At 35.9% G+C, this 17,315-nt stretch overlaps 1 protein-coding gene across 1 annotated transcript in view; it reads right to left on the bottom strand.

Annotated features, from left to right (window-relative positions):
* PTPRD (protein tyrosine phosphatase receptor type D) overlaps nt 1–17,315 on the bottom strand; it is a 366,160-nt gene that overhangs the window by 23,185 nt on the left and 325,660 nt on the right. Inside the window, exon 25 of the mRNA XM_031934008.1 lies at nt 6,718–6,841. Coding sequence (XP_031789868.1) covers nt 6,718–6,841 — 124 coding nt within the window. The remainder of the gene's footprint in view (nt 1–6,717; nt 6,842–17,315) is intronic.

Below are 17,315 nucleotides of genomic sequence, written 5' to 3'. Positions count from 1 at the left end.
TGATAGTATTGAGAGTTGGTATCACTAATGTGATAGTATTGAGAGTTAGTATCACTATGATGGTATTGAGACTTAGGAAATGCTTAAGTTGTCAGGGCAGAGCCCTCATGGGTGGGATTAGGATCCTTATAAAAAAGCTTGAAAGATTAAGTTTGCCCTTTTTCTATCTTTTTGGCAATGTAAGGACACAGCATTCTTTCCCTCAGGGGATGCAGCAAAATAGGGCACCATCTTGGAAGCAGACAGACCGGGCCCTCACCAGAAAGCGCGCCTGCTGACACCTTGATCTTAGACTTCCCAGACTCTAGAACTATGAGGAATAAATTTCTATGGTTTATAAATTACCCAGTCTGCAGCATTTTGTTATAGCAGCACAAATGGACTAAGACATGGATCCCTATTTTACTAAGCTTTTTAAAAAAAATCAGATTAATAAGCACTAGTGTTAAAGAATGCATATTACATACTAGGTTTATTCTTCATCATTTCTAACCCTCTCACGGATAAAACTATTTAAATCTGTTATGGTGAAAGTCACATAGCAGGCAATAATCCTATTTAGAATAAGCCCACTAGCTTTTTTTTTTTTTTTTTTTTCTTTCTTGAAGAAGATAATCTTATATTGTCTAAGATTTTTTTGCCTACTTATATTCTCTTTTGATCTCAGGATTTAGAATCAATGTTCAGAATTTTGGAGATGGCAGAAATGGTCTTACACATCCTTGTTTTATAAGAAAACAACGAAAGACACTAAGTCATAGGTTTTTCCTAAACTGGAGAATAGACTTGCAAAGTCCATGAACTTTCTGAAATTAGCATACAAATAAAGGATGTAAGTGCTCTATGTTTTCAAGTGGGGTTTAAAATGTTCATGAAATTGTCAAAAGGATCCAGCTTCCCCAAAGAGTTAATGTTAACTGCATTAAGTGAAAAGCTTAAGGTCACATTGCTGTTTAAACTGAAATTTAGTTTTCAGTTTTCTGTCTCTTTATTCAGTGTTCTTCCCAATATACCTTAAAAAGTGAGTTTAAACAAACACACAAACGAACAAAAAAACACAGCTGCAAATCATTTCTATGTCCTTCTTTGGAAAAATTCATCTTGACTGGAGTTTATGAACACAACTGAAGACCTCTAGTTCTAAGATTTCTATCGTGTATTTCAAAATGTGCATTTCAAAATTCTTACACCATCTTCCCAGCCAAAAAGGCATCAATTTTGAATTAGGTTTGATGTACACAGGCAGGGCTATAATGATTTCAAAAGCCGCTCTGGGCCTGCATGGACTAATGGGAAGAATAGCTGCCTTGAGACTGACATATATTAGTATTTTGAATTTGTCACTTATTAGCTATTGATCATACTTAAGTTTGCTGACTTTTTAAATGCTTCCATTTCCTCATCTGTAAATTCAGATCATGACAACTAGCTTTTGGGGTTGGGCCTCCATAACATGGTGCTTGACATGTAATCGATAACCAGATAATCATATCTATTATAATGTCTTGTCTTTGTGGCTGAATTGAAAAGCAGCATTTTAATTTTGTTTTATATTTAGACTTGGCTAACACTTTTCTAAAAATCCATGTCAATAAGGCTTTTAAAACAAAATGCTAATTATAACCCTACTAATGGAAACATAGTACTGGCAGTAGTGAAGATTAATTATACTTTAGAACAACAACCTCTTTTTTATACAGGACTGCAATAATTAAGTTTTGCTAATTACAAGGCATTATAATAACCTGCCACTAATTGATACTCCTTAGTTAATAAGAAATTAAAGATACATAAAACAATATTTGAGGTAAGCAGATCACCTGTATTATCGTTAGGTTTACATGTACTTGACATTTGTTCTGCAATCTTTTGACTCTGCTCCATTTGAATGATGCATTTGATGATTCCCATATTGTGTCCCCGTCTCAGGTTAGTCATGTCATAAAATAGGAAATGAGATAGGAAATAGGAAATGAAGTTCTAAAACCTAATATTTGTGTTATCCATAAGGCTAATGCCAAAAGATAAAATAGATTTTTAGGCAGAAAGATAAGATTGAGCTTTTCCATCCGTGCTAAGTAACTTAAGACACTGTCACAACCTGCATCAGTAGGAAAGTATTATCAGTGAAGTGGGCAAGTGGAAGCCCCAGACCAGGAATCAGAAGAGCTGGATTCTAGTGAGTTATATTATTTATATACTGTGTGATGCTGGGCCAATCCTGTCTCAGCTTCAGTTTTCTCATCTATAAATGTGAATACCTATATATCTAGCAAAATGCTTATACTGCTGCTTCATTAGACTCTTGTGTACAGCAAATAAAACAACTGATAAGGAAACTACATAGAGATAACTCTTAGAAGTCAGAAATGAAAGAGATTACCACTGAGAAAACTGATATTCAAAGAAGTCAGGGTTACCAGGTGGTTAGTGACCCAACCTCAGGTTTCCTTGTTCTACATCTTGTGGTTTGTCCATTTTCTTTTCCTAATAAAAATATACTTTCTGGGGCCGGACGTGGTGGCTCACGCCTGTAATCCTAGCACTTTGGGAGGCTGAGGCGGGAGGATCACGAGGTCAGGAGATCGAGACCACGGTGAAACCCTGTCTCTACTAAAAATACAAAAAATTAGCTGGGCGCAGTGGTGGGCGCCTGTAGTCCCAGCTACTCGGAAGGCTGAGGCATGAGAATGGCGTGAACCCAGGAGGCGGAGCTTGGCGTGAACCCAGGAGGCGGAGCTTGCAGTGAACCCAGATTGCGCCACTACACTCCAGCCTGGGCAACAGAGCAAGGTTCTGTCTCAAAAAAAAAAAAATATATATATATATATATATCTCAATTCAACAACAAAGACAACAACAAAGACCATATATATATATATAGAGAGAGAGAGAGAGAGTTCACTCTGCGAACAACTTTGGATTCTACAAGTTTAAGCATATATTATACATTCTGCTTATGCATATCCAAGTATTAGCTTCCATTTGGTCTTTATTTGAAAATAATTTTTTTTTTTTTTTTTTTTGAGACAGAGTCTTGCTCTGTTGCCCAGGCTGGAGTGCTGTGGCCGGATCTAGGCTCACTGCAAGCTCCGCCTCCCGGGTTTACGCCATTCTCCTGCCTCAGCCTCCCGAGTAGCTGGGACTACAGGCGCCCGCCACCTCGCCCGGCTAGTTTTTGTATTTTTTAGTAGAGACGGGGTTTCACCGTGTTAACCAGGATGGTCTCGATCTCCTGACCTTGTGATCCGCCCGTCTCAGCCTCCCAAAGTGCCGGGATTACAGGCTTGAGCCACCGCGCCCGGCCTTTTACTTTTTTTTTTTCCCCAGATGGGGTCTGGTTCTGTCACCCAAGCTGGAGTGCAGTGGGACGATCTCAGCTCACTGCAGCTTCCACCTCCCAGGCTCAAGCAGCCATCCCACCTCAGCCTCCTGAGCAGCCGGGACCACAGGCACACGCCATCATACTAGCTAGTTTTTTGTAGAAAATATTTATCTTAACTCATTAAAATAAATCCTATTGCCCTCTTCTTCAGGAATTACTATTTTCTCTTAAGAACTGCTTAAACATAGAGGGGATGCCAATGGTAATTGGATTTGTCAAAAATTCAATTCTGTTTCCATACTGCTTACCCTATAATTAAACAATTAAAACCATTTTGTAATTAGGACTCTTTTGTATTTATTCTGCATTTTTCCTAGCCTAAATAAAATGACTGTGATTTGGAAAGATGTCACCAAGAGCCACTATTTTCAAAAAGTTCAGTAAGCACATTAGTGCCCACGCACAATTCCTGATTCTTTTAATTTTACCCCGTTATTCTCTCAGTGGAAGTAGGGTATACACTTGCTCTGTTAAACAAATATAAAGACAACATCAATCACTGTGGCCACTTCCAGTTTTTGTTGTTCTAACGTCTGTCAGATCACTTTGCAAAATAATGTAAGGAGTAACTAGCACCACTGAGAATAGAACAAAAACACCCAAATTAAAACTCTCAACCAAAGTCACTTAAGTTAGTAACATTGGTTAGAATGGAAAACAAGCACATTAAGTTTTATAAATTGTGCATGAAATCACTTAATATTTCAATATACTAAAAGCTGGCCCTGTATTATCAAAGCTGTCTTTAGAGGAGAAGCCTCAATTAGTGGTTCTGTCGTTCCAGTTGCCAGTATTTTCTCTTCTGTGTTTAAGATACAGGATGATTGACTGCCCTCATGAATACCTGCTCGTTAGCACTTAGTTTAAGATAAAATGCCGTTCACGGTTGTAATTTAGATGAAAGCTCTCTATAGCTCATAAACTTCAATTAAATGCTTCTAACCTTTTGCATAACACTTAACATTGAAAGACGTTTGGTTTTTAGGTCAGCTCTAGATTTAGGATGTATTTGTGAACACAGCGCTATAAAAAGGCAGGTTTTCGTGTGACTCAAGTGCTTTTGCTTTTATAATATAAAACCAGCATAGGAATGAAATGTGCTTAGTTTCCAACCATCAGAATAAAGATACAAGGAGGTATATTTCTTATCCCTCAACAAACTTTACTGATAAGATGTGGAAAATAACAGGTTAAGAAAAAGAATGACAAAGTGAGTAAAAGTACAGGGAAGTGGTAGTTATTGAATGACCTAATTCTTAGTGGAAACAATGCTACAATACAGCAAAGGCAGACTGGCAAGTTCTCCAGGCAAGATTATGCCAAATAGATTCTCAACTTACATTCCTTTATTTTATTTCAATAATTTACCTTGCTTTTGCTAATGGAAAAAGTATTTCTCTCTGCTATTTGTGACTTGGTTTAGTTTTCCATTTATTATGGAGATGATTTAAGAGACTTGAGACCCCCCACAAAAACTCTATAGTTTTTCACATTTTAAAATTGGAAAACATAGAGATAAATGCAAGGTAATCATCCATATATATTAATTACAGGTTTTAAACAGAATGTGAAAAGAAGCAATTACCCAGTTGACATTACTATGCCTGATCTAGTATTGGTAAAATTTTAATAAATTTAAATCACTGTTTTCAGTGTGGAAAAAAGCTAACTCTTGAACACCTAGTATTTTTGGGTGCCTAAAAAAGGGATTATAGTATTTTCCACCATCCAAAGTAAATTTATTATGAGAATTCTACAAAATATATCTATGCAAAACAATGCCATGTTGAGGTAAGGAGGGCCACAGGTATAGGATTGTTGAAATGCTGAAAGATAGTTTTTCTTCCCCAAAAAACTGGAAACAAATGTATGAATAGCATATGGTGCTTACTGAGAAAGCTTTCAAGCAGTTTCACTTTCATATAAATTTTGGACGTAGAGGAAGCAGGTAGGAGATGTGGTCAGAGTTATAAAATAAAGTGGTGGTCATCAGAGATTTTGGAAGCAGAAAAAAGGGAAAGGTACTTGAACAACTACAGATGAACATCTTTCAACTGTAAAGTCCTTAAAATAACTGGGTCTGAAGCTAGTATAATTTATTTGTTTTCTACAATATCTTCAAGAAAGTAAACAGTGAACCTTCAAGTATGAAGAGGCCATAAAACCCTTCTGGGCACTAATGAGGGTGAACATGGCATGTGCCAAGGGTGATCCAGGTTGACTGTTAGAGGGAAAGATTTAAGTGGCCTCCTAAACTATTTTCTAAGGACTTTCCAATCCAATGTGCTACTGTAGCCACAATAACTAATGAAAATACTGTGTGTTGAAGATGAACTTCTAGTTGTTTTAATATGCCACACAAAAGGGATTTATCATTGGAAAAATGATCCTTCATGAATCCTTAATGAAGCTGGATAGATTTGAGGAGTAACCCTCATCTTTTAGGAGCAATCCTTCCCTCTGGAAAGTACTCCTTACTGAAATTCTAAGAGACAGATTACCAAGCAGTCCACAAATTAGAGAAATTAGACATTTCCAACGTACTTAATTTTTATTAATCACCACATTATCAACTCTGAACTTGTAGACAGTCCCCAGCGGATATCCAGATTTATTTACAAACCAACAATTCCCTCTGCCCTTTTAAAATAACCCATTTACTTTATGAGCCTCTCTGACAATCACCTGTTCATGCATAACAACCAAAAACCATCAGTAAAATGGGCAACCTCAATTTGCTTCCCATATAAAACATCAACTACATTATCAAATCTTTAATGTAAAGGCAAGAAGGTAATGAGAGATGCACTTCTGTCATATGGTATCAGGGATATTGTGTGCCTGTGTATAATTTATTTGTGTGAGAAAGAAAAAGTGGGAAAAAGCTGTGTTTGAATCTTAATTACTTTCTTTTTTTCTTTCTTTTTTTTTTTTTTTTGAGACAGTCTCGCTCTGTTGCCCAGGCTGGGGCTGGAGTAAAGTGACATGACCTCGGCTCACTGCAACCCCCGCCTCCTGGGTTCAAGCAATTCTTCTGCCTCAGCGTCCTGAGTAGCTGGGATGACAGGCACCTGTCACTATGCCCGGTTAGTTCATGTATTTTTAGTAGAGACGGGGTTTCACCATGTTGGCCAGGCTGGTCTCGAACTCCTGACCTCAGGCGATCCACCCGCCTCGGCCTCCCAAAGTGCTGGGATTACAGGCATGAGCCACCAGGCACAGCCATCTTAATTACTTTCATAGATGGCTGACAACCTCACTAAAACAATATTCTCATGCACATACTCAAATCCATGAAAATAAAGGTATCAGTCATGTCTGCATTTCCTTACCTTCTATAGCTGATAGGAGAACCCGGGAATGATCATATGCGATTACATTCGCATATCTATTCTTTGGTTTGTTTACTTCCAAGTTTGAATGTTCCCATGTGAACTGCTGGCCAGGGTCAATTGACTTTAAAAGAAAAACAACACATATACACAAAATCAATACTGAAAACCACCAGATTATAGGCATTTATCACTAGTAATAAACATGATTTAACAGGAAAATTCTAAAGCCATACTTCATCAAGATGATCCTAACTGTGAAGCTGAACACTAATATAACCAGCATAACAAAAAAATGATTAATCATTGCAGAAACAGTGATAGTCACCAACATTGATTCAAATGAAAAACGAAATCAATATAAGATGTTCTGTTAATATTGGAAATGCAGGTTCTTATTTTTCACTTTTCCATTTCCCTCTCTGCTGCTGTAGTTTACCAGTTATCTTGGTTCAATATTCCTTCCGGTTCTGTAAACCTTATTTTATATTGACTATTCTTCCCTATTCTTTCCTATCTGGACCTAAGCTGAGTCTTTAAGTTGACTGGTCTTTCACTGGCTTCAATGGACACAGGCTTTACTGTTCATTCTTTACCTAATGTTTACAACTTAATGGCAACTTAACATTTTATCTGTTTCTCTGTAACACACTAGGACCAAGGCAAATTGTACAATTCAAATAGCTAGCACGAACAGTAAAGAAGGGAGGTCAGTTAAAGTTAATACTCATCTTAGATTAATAACATATAACCCACTGCAGATAAATTGTTTTTCTATTCATCATTATATCTTTTCTATGTATTATTATGTGTTATTATGTTTATAGTTTGCTGCTTTTTATTCCTGATTTTAATATTAGTTTTTTTTTTTCTGATTTTATCTCTTTCTTTGATGGTGCATTTCAACCAAAATTATTCAACAATCTAAAATAAATACCAAACAGATATAAAGTATGTAATTTAAAAATATTTAAGTAGAATCATCATTTCAAGACCAAATTCAGGTTTGATCATAAAAGTCTAGGAGAATTTATTTCCTGAAATGTTATAGAAATCAAAATAGTTTTTCTTTCATCTTAGGACGCTGATAATATTTAAGATTTATAATTTCATTGGTATATGGAAACACAAGTTCATTAATTACACAAACATGATTTTAAATGATAAAAATCAGGTTTTCAAGAACGATAAAACAGGTTATACCCAGGTAATTTTTTTTTTTTTAAAGATACTATATTATGTTAACAGAGTTTTTAGCAGTTATTTTTGATGCTGGATATTTTTCATGCCTTTATGTGTATATCTAGAATTTGGGAGTAAAACATATCCCCAACAGCTATCAAAATATTAAAGATGTGCAAACTTTCTGTCAAAAGGCACAGAATTCAGCAATCCAGCACAACATTAAAACCACAAGTGTAAAGAGTCAAGTCTGTTAGTAGTCTTGAACAGCCTCCAAGCATTCTAAAATTCTCAGCGGTATAGATTTCAGCCTCTAATTTACTAAGGATTATTAAACTGTTTTCCTTTCTTAGCCTGTGTTAATCTATACATAAAATAGTCAATCACTGAGCAGCATTCAGGAAAATATTAATAATTATCCATACCTTAGAGCCTGAAAACTAATGTAATTAAGGGACTTTCTAGTTTGCTCTTCCAGGGAAATTTTTCATCTCCCTTGCAGAAATTAATTCTCTCCAAGCATGCTATGAGCTGAAGATACTGAAGCATTCAGATGCCCTGGCGTAAGCCTTCAAGTCAACCTTGAACCATGTCCACACAGAGCAGCTCCACTCGGTGGTGAAGGCCTGCCTTAAAAATCTCTCAAATTTGCAATCTCATTGCTACTTCCTACATCCAGAACATTGGTATCTGTTGTCTGATTGAAATCCCTTCTCTAATCTCTTATTCCAATCCACTCTTCATACTGCTGCCAAAGTTGTCTTTCTAAAGCATAGCTCTGGACAGGTTGGCTCCCTATTTAATAACTTCCACTGGCTCTGTGTGACCTACAGCCCAAATTCTAAATTCCTACCTATGCAGCTTTAGTCATCTTTGCATTGACACTACATCTGGCTCAGTAAATGGTTCTACAGATGCTATTTAGGCAAATGAATAGAACTGATGAATAAATGTCTTTGAGAAAGTTCGTAAAGAGAAATCACAGAGTAATTCCTATATATAACATGGGAGTTAGAGAACAAATGATGGAAACTTTATTGTACAGTATACCAAAATTATAATACTTAACACTCATTATCATATAGCTTAGTGATTAAGTATGTGATCATGGAATTATAACTACCACTGCTATTCCACTTTATAGTGATGAACATTATTGGATACATAAGGTTCTTACACATCATTTAAACATCCCAAGAAGTTACGAAGCTCACTGATATATGTGCAGTGCTTTTGGTAGAAGATATTACTCCCTCTGATATCCTTGTTTTACTTAGACTAAGATCATCCACAGATGTATAAGATGGCATGCATTTACTTATAGCAATGAAATCTCATCTGTTAACAGAAAGACACTGTTAACTCATGTCCATTTCCACTCCTGACACATGTTTTCAGCCTTCTGAAGAACTTATTTGATACCTACATTGAAGACTTTAAAAATGAGTAATAGAAACATGCGTTGTGTGCCACATATGTTAGAGAATATGCTTAGGTTTAAAGTGCGGCCCATGAGATGAAGATCAACAAATAACAGGATAATTATAATAATACGTGCTAGGTCATTATGCTTTACATGAAGAATTATGCTTGATTTTCACAACTGTTGTAAGGTAGGTATTGTTTTTTCCATTTGGCAGGTGATAAAATAGAAGTAAAAAAAGATTAATTTAATTATTCTTACTGAGGGTCTTCTTTGTGACAGACTCTGTGCTACCTGGGACTTAAGTAATTTGGCTAAGCTCACACAGTTAGATTCATACAGTTACCCTCAAACCTGGTCTGTGTGATTCCAAATCTCAACTGACAATTAACAGCCGGTAATGACTAAGCCATGATGCTACTTAACTATCCAGAATACCACTGCAAAAGGAAGAAGCCCAACTTAAGAAACACACCTACACATCACTATCCTTTATCTCACCAGCCCAAATGATATTTCTTCCCAACTTATCATCCTGTGTCATTCTGGGGCAATTACATAAGAAATCAAGTTTTAAAAATGAGGTTGGCTTCACATGGGTGATAAAACAGATGGGATGCAGCTTACATTTATACTCGTTTTACACGGATCAAACAAACATTGATTAAATAATGCTGACTTGTCTTTGTGCAACACAGCACTCATCCATCTGTATCTATCTGTCTGACTGAACGCTTAACAAAACTCAACAGAGGTCATTATTTTTGGAGCCTGTCAGAATGCTGAGAGCAGTAAACTCAGTAAAGAAGAATAACAACTGAAAGTTGGTGAGGTATACTAAGATCTTTTATATTTCAAGAAACACACAAAACTGGCTGAGGAAAATCAAATTTCAATTATCCATATTAATAAGGCAAAGGTATCATGAATGGGTAAGACCCTAATTGCTGGTGACAGACACAGTTGCTTTGCCTCTCTGTTCTCGGGCTTCTGTTGCTGCTGTCCTCTTAAGAAAGAGTGAAATGGTCAAAATGGAGAAAGAGCAATGTAGACCTTGAGGAATGTAAAAGTCGACTTTCACTTCAACCCTGTATTTTTGGTCAGTCCACCCCAACCATGCATCTTTTTTACTATAAAGCTAAGCTGAGGTTACCCAAATATTAATTATTCAAAACAATTTGAAATAAGCTCCTTTGTTCTTAATGGACTCAATTCCTTCTTTTGGGTCTGATGTTGTTAGTGTTTGGTTTTCCTGAGCTTGACTCACAGTTATGTCTACTTAGCTCTGTCCACCCAAATAATCTTCTGTGGGATATCCTTGCCTTCCCAGCACTCAATCTGAAGTTTTACCTTCCCAAGCTGAAATCCTAGCCAGGCTTTCTTCAGTCTCCGTTGTGGAGAATTTTGCAAGTTAGAAATAAAGCAAGCTAGATTTATTCAACTAAAAGTTGATTAATACGCTTTTATACATGATACAAAATTCATAAATTATCACAGAATTCACAAACAAAAATGCTACTTCATCATATTTTTTGTGTCTCCAGCCAATCAAAGAGCCCCTTGAAAAAAGATATTGGATGAACCCTATAGAGCATCTAAACTTTTATCAAGATGCTGAACCATTTTACATTGCTTCCCAGTCTGCACACTGGGCACTTGACTCCTCCTCCCCACCTCAGCTTGTGACTAAACCTTTCTAATGCTAACAACAGATCTTCAACTCAAAGGCTTTGCTTACTCAGAAAAAGTGACCCAATAGAAGAAAAAATCCTATTGTGAGTGATTTAAAGAACAACGGGAAAGTCTCAAGCAGATATTTACTAATATAAAACACTTTGCATTTATTTAGTCTTTAACTTGATGGTCTGAAAGTTCTAATCGTTTGTATTTAATCAACTAGAACTTTATCTCAAACTAGGTAACTGAAAAAATAAGCTATATATAGCAGATGGATTAGAGGTTCGCATTGTATTCTCGATAAAAATTCAGAATTAAAATATAAATATATCCACGAGTTATAACTAATACTTAGATAACATTTACTGTGTTTTCTTTGTGCTTGGTACTTACTGACTCATTTATCTTTGCAGATACCCTAGAAGTAGTTGCCATTATGATTACAGTTCCGTAGATGAAGAAACTGAGGTATAGAGAAGTCAAATAACTTTCTCAGGGTCAAACAGCTAGCAGGGAGAGAGGCCAGCCTCGGGGTCCACACATTCTGGTCCTGGAGGCTGAGGGCCCATCCACCATAAGATGCTTTCTCTCTACTTAAGCTGGAGAAGATTCCTTGAAGGTTTCACAGTTGCCTTTCAACTATTCTCTTGAAACACAATGCACGGAAGTCTGGGAACAATCTGTGTAGTACTGCTGAACTCTATTTGTAATTCTAAACTCCAAAGAAGAGAGTGATCATCAATTTGAACATCAGATTACAGTCATCGAGTAAAATTATATCCTGATATGGGAGTAACCTTTTTCAATAATGCTGAAGTCATTATCTTAAAGCAAAGTCCTTTAATCATTCTGCAAAATTCAACCTTTTTACCCAGAAGAAAAATATAATTCAAATATGCAAAACACCACACAATACTAGTTGCTCTGTGTTTCACTTTCCCTCACCCTACCAAGAGAAAAACCTCAAAATATTCCCTTTAGAAACTCATCAAAGAGAAACCACACAAAAAAAGATTCATCCTGGTTTTGTGTGTTTTTAAAACAACTAACAAAAATTTAATTATATAGAAGGAATAGACCAGTGACTTCACTAGTCAAACCATGGGTCAGACTAACCATTCTTTTTACAGGGAATTGAACTTTCAATGACCTTAACTTCCAAAGAAACACTATCTTTTCACATATCTCCCCTTCAGTAGGCTCATTTGGTTCTTAGTGTGGTTGGCTCTGAGATACTCTCAAGTCCTTTCTGAGGGTTAGAAGAAAAATCTACAATTCACTGTGTATTCTGCAATTATGCCTTTTAAAATTCTCATTCATTGTCTCTCTCTTCTCTGTTTGAAAATGGTAAATTAATATATGCCCATTTGGAAAAGACCATGTTTGCATAGATGGGAAGGGCTATATTTTGCACAATTAGTAAAAGCCTGCAATTGGCATAATGAACACTTTCTTCAAAGAGAAGAGCATGAGTTCAGTTGAATCCTATGATGTTTCAGAAATTGAAATGTGAGGAAGGAGTGGAAAGTCTAGTGGTGAACAAAATCTGGAAGTCAGAGAACAGGGTGTTAGCTTTCTGGCTGCCCCTGGTTAGCTCTGGCTGGTCAGGCAACTTGGGTCTGTTTGCTCTGTGTTCCCTTTCCCTATTAATGTCAATCCAGCGTCAGGTTTGTGTCCTCATTTTCTCTTATCTCTCTTTATCCAATTAATTATCAACTCGTATTGAGTTTCTCTCTATAAGAGCACCTCTGATCTAGGCGAATGTTAGAGTGTGAAGGATTGAAATAAAGACTTTTCAAGACTCTCAGTATTAACAAATGAATGGATGTGGGAGTGCCCCACCTTTAGTAGTAGAAAATACATAGAAAATGTATAAACATACCACACTCATTGAAGACATCAAAAAGTGTTTCAGTCACATATTTTTGTACACAGTTAAAATTCTGGCTTCAGATAAGTGAAAAAATGCATCAGCTTTGCCTGTTGTCTAATGGTTTCATTTGAAATTTTGACTCTAACGTACTATATAACAAATACAGAAAATTACTTAAAGTAATAATATATATTATTAGAACTGATATGTAGAGAAGCAAAAAGGATAAACTATGCTCATAGTAAATCATTGATTCATGGGAAGTGGGTAAACATTTGAGGTAAACTTTTGATAATTTATTCTCAATTATATCACAGTACTAAAGATGAATTAGTTTATTTCACTGAGGAAACCATTTACTCCCAGAAGTATATTAGAATTATCCTAATCTAACGTGGATTAAAAATGACGAAAAACAACAACAAAACCAAAAATACTTAATTCTTTTTTTAACTCAGTAGGGCAACATGATGTACTCTCTAGAATTCAGATAAGCTGTTTTACTATTTTAGTGTGTGACTGTAGAAAAGATTATTTTTGAGAGATCGTTCCAAATAAGAGTTCAAAAAAGAACATACAACTTTAAGATTGAAAATTTAAATAACTAGACTTTTTAAACTATATACTTTTTTTAAATTTCATATTTATTTTTTATTGTTATTTTTGCTTTTTTTGTGGCAGGGTCATGGCTCTGTCGTCCAGGCTGAAGTGCAGTGGCGTGATCCTGGCTCACTGCCACCTCTGTCTCCCAGGTTCAAGCAATTCTCCTGCCTCAGTCTCCCAAGTAGATGGGATTACAAGCATGTGTCACCATGCCTGGCTAATTTTTGTATTTTTAGTAGAGGCAGGGTTTCGCCATGCTGGCCAGGCTGGTCTCAAACTCATGACCTTAAGTGATCCACCCGCCTTAGCTTCCCAAAGTGCTGAGATTACAGGCGTGAGTCACCACACCCAACACTATACACTGCTTTTTAATATGCCAAACATTTTCCTGAATATTACTCAATGCAGAAGAAAGACATTTCTAGTTTCCAAAGACAATGTTCTAGAGGAATAAGATCCGTGATATGTCTTAATCCTAATGTTTTCATTTTTAGCTATTTATCTCCTACATCAGATAAAGCGAATAAAAAAGAGATGGACAGATTTATAGGTGATGTTCTCTTTTTATTTCCTCACATCTCTGAATTCTATATTCAGAGTTGTTGATGTTCTTATATATAAGAATGTTATATAGAAGTTGATGTTCTTAAGAATAGAGTGTGTCATTGGAAATCACTTTACAAATACAATTCAAAGATTAGAATTTCTGATGTTATTTGAAAAAGCAAAGACTGTTAAAGAATTTCCAGGCAGTTTGGGGCAAGAAAATTTTATTAGAAATTTATTAAACTGCTTTGTTTAAATAGACAATGTTGACTGAATTGGTAAAATGTAATTACAATGATTCATAAGAAGTCACTTGATCTGCAAATCACTTATAGACTATGATATTTAATAATTAAAGAGGATCCTGGTGAGGTGGCATGTGCCTGTAATCTCACCTACTCTACTCAGAAGGCTGAGGCTGGAAGATGTCTTGAGCCCTGGAGTTTGAGTCCAGTCTGGGCAACATAGCAAGACCCCATCTCATTAAACAAAATATGAAAATAGGTTGTGCACACCTAGATGTGTGCATACATTAAAGTGTATGGCAACATTAAAGTTGCCTATTGAGTATAGGTAACAGACAAAATTATCTAGCAAATACAATCAATGTGCAGCATTAAACACTAATTTACAGTGTTAATAAATTAGTGTTTTAGTTAATTAGTTAGGAAGAATTAATTCACAGCTGCATCCTTTCTATGGATAACAAGGTACCAGTTTTTGGCACCAAATTAACTAGATGAATGCATTAATTCCTCATTGCCCTTTGAAAATGCTGACACATCTGTATAGATCCCAAAGTATTAAGTGTAAAGCACCTGATGCACAGTTATCACTAAAAGAATGCTAGATGTTTTGCCTTCTCTTGCCTCTACCTTGTGACTTGTATAAGAACATCCTGGATCGAAGACAATCTTAGCCTCCAAGGAATATCTGCATTCTCCTTGATGCTAACTGTGCCTTTTTTGATAGTGAAGTATAAAACTGAGGCAACTGTCCAATTTATACAAATAAATCTATTTCTGCTCTCCTATTTACTATATAACATGTCCATCTATGTAATTTGAAACCTGATTTACTTTTCTGGCAGAGATAACAAAAAACAGCATAGCTGCATATGTTTCTCCCTTTTTGCATTTCATATAATAGAAACTTGACCATTCAGAAAACCCTGTACATAAGTAGATTCAAAAGAAAAAACAAATTATGAATGAATAGCTTAGTTTCACAATTGTTGTGTGACTGATATTACAACATCATTTAAGAAACACTATAAGGAAAATTGTTAAGATAAATCATCTTCATTTTAAAAAGTCAGATTAGCTGAGTTTCAGTGATAACAGTAGTTCTTTTAATCAAATATGAAAATGTCTAACCTAATTTTAAACACACTATTTTTCTTCCTATTATTTTTACTTTGCATCCTAAACATAGATGTATTTCAGACTTTCATCATTGCTTTGCTCATCATTTAACAGAAAGTTTGTTCATTAAGTCTTTGTTTCTTTTCCCATATTTAGTTTCAGATGTAGGTGGAGGGAACAGATGAACTTCTAAATTGAAACATAAATAAACTTTTGCTAATGTTCAGTCAATGCGTTTCAAATCTCATGTTCTGATTCAGAGATAAAAATTCTACATCCAAAATGAAATAAGAAAGAGTAATGTTTTCTCCCAGTCTTTGTCGGAACTCAGAAAATCCCAAATCATCAGTTTAAAAATTCCTGTACTCCATTTCATGCCAAATGTATTTAGTACAACTATCTCACTAAAAAACGTGACTATCCACATGTGCCTTTTAGGCATAGTATATATACCAACAACCCCTTGCCATTAATAATCATTAGTCCTTGCAGGTAAGGTAGCAATATACCATACTAAATATAGGTGTCTAATTAAAGAAGACACACAGGATGATCATTACTACTTATACCCATGGTGCTCAGGTGTCTTAGAAAGTACTTACAATCTAAAGTGTCACGTGTATTTGTCTCTCACATGTGATAAAATTAGAAAGGCTAGAACAAATAGACACAATCTAGAATTTTAGAGTTTAGTATCTTTCTAAACTAAAAGATTACTTTCAAAGATTAGTATTTTAAAATTTATATTAGTTTTATCTTGTAAAAGTAGAGACTATTCTAAGTTAAATATTAGAAAAAAATCATTGCATTGATGATCTTATATATTAGACCTCTAGAAAAAAATGGAATCACTTGAGAACACTGCTATGGGGTTGTGATTTATCTGATGTTGTATATTCAGTGTTTAGCATATAGTGAATTTTAAAATGTATTTGTGGAATGAATAGCTAAGATGCATTACAGGTAGGATATACAGCAACAATTACTTTTACCCTAGAACCTCAGAACTAGTTAAATAAATTCCTCCTCCAAAGGTGTGATGATAAAACAAATATATACTGGAATAGGCCAGAGATATAAAAACAAAATTTAAACAAATAGAATGGCTCCCAGCTCACAAGTGGCTGCAACCCAATTCATAAAAGCCATCTTTGACTTTTGTGCATTTGAAATTCATTCTAAGCTATCCTGTGACAGCCTTTTGTACTGTGCTTTCCAACTCTTACATATGTACTTACTATTTGGAAGTAACACATAATGGCTACTTGCCAATGACAGTTCTGTATAGACCATATTACCCAATTTTGTGCCCAGCAGTATGGGTTTATACAATTAGTTGGCTATTTTAATATAATAGTTGTTTTCATTTTTTTGGTTTGTTTGAACAGTTGTGCTCCCCAAAGATCTCAAGGCCACTTATGTCTCCCTACATTCTATGTAGGGAGAATGGAGGAATGTGATCAGATGGAAGGATAAATATTCCAGAATGGAGCTCTAAAATAGGCTGAGTTTGAGTTAGGTAGTCCCTACATCCCAGTTCACACCTACCGTCCCAGCGTAGTTATTAATAGGACCTTTTCTCACTCTCAAAGTGTCCCAGTTTGGGCAGGCAATTATATGGCCACCCCAAGGTAGAGCTGGTTGTACCTCACTTCTTCATATTTACATCTATATCTAGGCAAGCTTCATGACAGTGTCATTACCATCAGTCAGGCGTGTACATGTATGGGGAGGGAAGGCATGCAGGGGCGGGGGGTGGTGGGAGACAGGGAGGGAGGAAGAGACGAAGGGAGGGAGGAAGAGAAGAAGGGAAGGAGGAAGAGAGGAAGAGAGAGAGGGAAGAAGGGAGGGAGGGAGGGGGAGAGAGGGGGAGAGAAAGAGAGAAAGAGAGACTGTCTGTTGATGGCAGAGAGGGCAGTCTCTGCTAAAA

Source organism: Piliocolobus tephrosceles, chromosome 14, assembly GCF_002776525.5.
Source record: "Piliocolobus tephrosceles isolate RC106 chromosome 14, ASM277652v3, whole genome shotgun sequence".
NCBI lineage: Eukaryota > Metazoa > Chordata > Mammalia > Primates > Cercopithecidae > Piliocolobus > Piliocolobus tephrosceles.
Note: the sequence above shows the minus strand (reverse complement) of the source record. Positions and strands in the feature narration are given on the sequence as shown.